The 4,795-nt window shown below is 35.7% G+C and overlaps 1 protein-coding gene across 1 annotated transcript; it reads right to left on the minus strand.

The window, feature by feature from the left end:
- Positions 1–1,175: 1,175 nt before the first annotated feature.
- On the minus strand, positions 1,176–2,240 carry TAAR9 (trace amine associated receptor 9). The gene is given in 3 exon segments (XM_011974105.1): positions 1,176–1,618; positions 1,620–2,011; positions 2,014–2,240. Coding segments are annotated over 3 exon segments (1,044 nt in total). The 5' UTR covers positions 2,234–2,240; the 3' UTR covers positions 1,176–1,186.
- Positions 2,241–4,795: the final 2,555 nt, after the last annotated feature.

Here is a 4,795-nt window from a genome sequence, read left to right on the forward strand (position 1 = left end):
CATCTACAAAATGTATGACATGTAATATTCGTGCAGCTCTATTTACTCACTTACTTTTTCTTTTCATTTTATAAAACAAACCTATTACAGAATTGTCTGGGAAAATCAGCTACCTAAACAAAGATTTCAGGCTGTGATTCAGGGATTTGAGAAGGCAAACTGTTTTATTATTCGTTTTTTCAAATTTTGACTGTATCTGGAAACACTCAATGTATACTTTTAATTTAAAAGAATTAAAATTTCTATTGACTGAGAAATGTATAATCAGATGGGAAAACTGAAGCTGTTCCTAGAGTGTATAATACCAATTTGGATATTTGCTATTTTGAAACAATCCTTGGCTGTATTTGGAATACTCAGCTTTATACAATTTCAATGCCAAATACAATATCTGGTACAAAGTAAGGACTCAAAAGTGAAAAACTGCTCATTTGAATTGGCTTTTAAAAATTCTTATTTTATTTAAAATTATTAAAAAAAGAACTACAGAAACCATCTTTTTGTTCACATGCTTATTCCACAATAATAAATTATATTCTCCAAAAGTAAGATGTAGTGTGTATTCACATAATCATTAAACGTTTTCTTTGCTAACACAGTCTTTGTAAAATGAGCAGAAAGAACTGCCAGGGTTCAGAAAATAAAAGCGCTCAAGCATTTTTCAGATGATCTCCGAGCACTAGAAAGTTCTATATTCCAGCTCTCTATAGGTCTTTTTACATTAAAATAAAGTTTCAAGAATTTATAAACCCGTGTCTTCTTCTCAAGCAAGATATACATTAAAGATTTTTGTCCTCAGAGAATCTAACTTGTAAGTAAAGCAGGAGCTTTATTTTCCCCTTTGTGTATTTTTGACAGCTGAACACTGATCATTAGTGTGGGAGAAACTACAAAACTTGAAAATATTTGAAGATACAAGTAGGAATCTCAGAGAAGAAAGTAGGGAACCACTTTCTTCTAACCACAAAAGAATGCTAAATGGAAAAGATTGGACAGATCTTATTCACCTATCACTAAATCTAAAATATGTCAAAAGACATGAAGACAACAAATGCTTTAGAACAACTATTGAACGTATCGTCCTCCAACTTGGCAGATGGCCATGCTTGCCTCTCTATGTCCAAGTGTTTGTTTTTGCACTTGACCTTAATTGCAAGTTAGTTTTGAGATCTCCACAGTAATGTTTTTAATCTGTCTCTACTTCTTCAGAAAATAAATTAGTTGTTGACGAATCACTCCTTAGGACCTTGCCGCTTACAATAAGTTTTATTGCCTTCTGAAACCATGGGTAAAAGAAAGCATGTATCAAGAGGTTCATAGCTGAATTATAATAAACACACCAAACTAAAATTTCATAAACATAAGGAGGAGTTATAAAATTCATATAAGCATCAATCACTGCATCAATGACGTATGGTAGCCAAGAGACAAGAAATGCTGCCATAGCAATTCCCAAGGTTCTGGCAGCCTTTCTCTCTCTTTTTGCTACTCTTTCCTTGTAACTCCCTGAGGAGGACTGAGCTTGGCTGGTTGTACTTCCTATCTTTCTAGCCTGATGCTTGGCCACCAAAAATATCTTACTGTATATAAACACTATGGTGACAGTCGGTATAAAGAAATAGAAGAAAACAAAGTAGGACCCAGTTTTGATTCAGTGGAGCCTGACAACCTCTTACACAGGTGAGAGCAACTACTAATTCCTCAAATCCTTCTTCGTTGGCCCCCGTGTAAAAGATTGAAAAGCTGTATGTGACAGAAAAGAACCAGGAAAGAACAATGCATATCCCTGAAACTGACACAGTAAACTTGGTTGGATAGCTCAGAGGATCAGTAACAGCAATGTATCTATCACCAGAGATACAGCATAAATGAAATAAAGAAGCAAAACAGAAGGATGTGTCAAAACATGTATGGAATTTACAGTAACTGTCCCCAAAGTACCAACAGCTCTCCACAGACCTCACTGTGCTGAAGGGCATCACAGTGACTCCCTCCAAGAAGTCAGCACAGCCAGCGACGCGATCAGAAAGTTTGTAGGTGTGTGCAGTTGTTTGAAGTGGAGGATAGCAATCATGACCAGTAAGTTTCCAAACACTGCCAGCACAGCCCCAAAACCAAGGACAGCATAGAGGATAGCTCGAGGATCTGGTGAGTAAGGAGTTTTAATGAAGGATCCGTTCACGTTCTCGGGACACAGCTCAACAGGCTCAGCTTGGGAGAAATTGTTCACCATTGCTTTCTTGTTTGAACTATTTTAAAGTTCTCAAATTCCTGCTTTCAAAAAATTTTTTAAAAGGCAGCAATTTCAAAGACTTCTAGGAGGGGGGAAAAAAATCTCCAGTTAAACTGATAAAAGTTTGTGATTTTTCTACCAATATTTTTCCACATTAACAGTAACCTCTTGACCTTTCTAAAAAGTGTTCCCACATTCACATTTTAATATATTTAGAGTGGAAATGTGTTGCAGAAAGCCATTAAAAATATAGTCAAATATACTCCTAAATAAATGGCTGGCAATACACTTAGTCCAATGAGATATATAGATATAATTTGCTAATATTAAAAAAAATCTTTTCTTGTGTGTTACTTTACCTTCTGAAAAATCTCGTCTGTAATCACCACAGTTGAGAAGTAATTTGGCTGTCAAAGCTGAGCTTTATTACATTATCTCCCCTGAGCAGCACTTTAGCATTAATGACAAACTGTTCTTCATTTATTCATGAAGGTAGAGGTAAATTACATCTCCTTCAAACTATGCCTTCAAAATCCCTATAGTATAGAGTGTGAAGACTGAGGAAAAGTTTCCTCATAATAGCTTTAAACTTACTTTAGGAATACATTTCTTCTACTAGTTATGTTTTCAGAATTTGTGGGTTTTTTTTCTTTTTATATTCTTTCATGATTCAGACAGCTTGAGATGATTTAGAGAACCAATCTTACTGAATTGATATTAGTCAGTGTAAAAGTATTTTCCAGGCTAATAGGCAGTGTTAGGTGTCTAAAATTAATGATTTATTAAAATACCAATAACTCACCTAACATCTCACCTTCCCATCCTTAGAAAAATGGTGTAGTTTTAAACCTATCACAGAAGAATGGACAAAAACTGGGGTGGACCAGAGAGGGATGTTTTTGGATAAGCCATATCCTTGAAGAATAGATTCATGCTGAGTCATCCAAGGCGCAAATAGAGACTAACTTGGTTTCTCTAGGTGTATGAGTTTGTTGGTATACTGAGGCATATGGTCTTAAGAGGGTTTAAAGAGTTCACCTAACAACAGTCAATAGTTTTACTTCATTTAACCATGAATAAGTGCAACCTTGCATCTGAATCTTCATCTGTGAGCTAGAGACTGAACTACTTTTATTGGCATTAACCCTATGCCATGGGTCTGGGCTCTGTTGAAAGTGTAGATTCCTAGAAAAGGTTACATGTGTACACATAAGTGTGTATATCTTTTCTCTATATAGCTACAGTTTTTAGGTAATAGGCTTCACTAGTCTGTGAATTTTAAATTTTGTGTGTGTGTATTTGTGTGTGTGTGTTTCTGTGTGTACAGGTGTGTGCCCAGGTATTTTCAGGTTTCTCTAGTATTTTCTGGCTTCACTGATCTATGAGTTTTAAATCAATTTATTTTTACTTTTATTTCCCAGTTCATTCTTACCAGAGCCCTCATTAGTTTGATGGTACAAGACTTAATCTCCTCCTTGCAAAATGTCTCCTGGTTATTCCTAGGATTTCTCAGAAGGGTGCATCTATGTGCACACAGATCAGTCTACCCAATAAAATCACATTCCATACCCCCATGTTCTCTTCTTCCCCAGGTCTCCTGATAAGGTCCACCACATCTCTTGTTTTACTCTCAGAATGGCTAAACAAATTCCACCACTGCCACATCCATGGTGCCCTGCCTGAGATTCTGAATGTCTATTTAAAGAATGCTATTTTCCTAAATTTTAAAAATCCCCACTTCACTAGTACCAAATTAAGGCTGCTATTGTGCAAAAAGATAGTGACCACTTTCCTCACTTTTTAATACTTGAGCCCTAAAATAGTAGCCTTCAGTCTTGTAGAGTGTCTTAAAACTTGCCCATTCCTGGAAGCAAAGACACTTGAGTAGCAAGGAGCACCCCTAAGACCCACATCTTGGTGTTTAATACTTTTAACCAGTAAGAGCAACTGGTGCTTCTTTCTTATTCAAAGAAATGGTTCATTCCCATATGGGACAAGGAAGGAAGTACAGGAAGAAACTGGAACACATTTTGATGCCAAAAATTAAGGAGGATTTTTTTTAATGTTGGAGTATTTCATAAGAACGATGTTGCTAGCATAAATGAGCTCCTATTGACTGAATGTGGGACAATTTGAGTCCTTATATAACTATGGGGAATAAAAAGTATAAGCCTTTGAAAAAGAATGAGGCCACACTAATCAGATATAGATAAAATGATTGATTGATAGATAAATAGATAGATAGATAGATAATAAATGAAAACTCTTTCTTACAATAGAATGCAAAGTGCCAACTGGTACCTATGAAGAGAGTATAAATTTGAAACATTGTTTTGGAAACATCACATTAATATTGACTTAGGCAAGAATCATCACTAGATGCTAAATTGAGGAGGGGTGGAGTTTTATGAGAATCAGGTAGTATTTATATGGTTTAAAATGTTTCCAAGAAATTGCTTATTACCTGCAAAAGAAAAAATAGTAGCTATATAGTGGAGACATCAAACAAGACCCTGACAAGATGATCAAAATTAATATCCCCAATGAAGGGCAGATGGCGGG

Source organism: Mandrillus leucophaeus, unplaced genomic scaffold (genome assembly GCF_000951045.1).
Source record: "Mandrillus leucophaeus isolate KB7577 unplaced genomic scaffold, Mleu.le_1.0 Scaffold1007, whole genome shotgun sequence".
Classification (NCBI taxonomy): Eukaryota; Metazoa; Chordata; class Mammalia; order Primates; family Cercopithecidae; genus Mandrillus; species Mandrillus leucophaeus.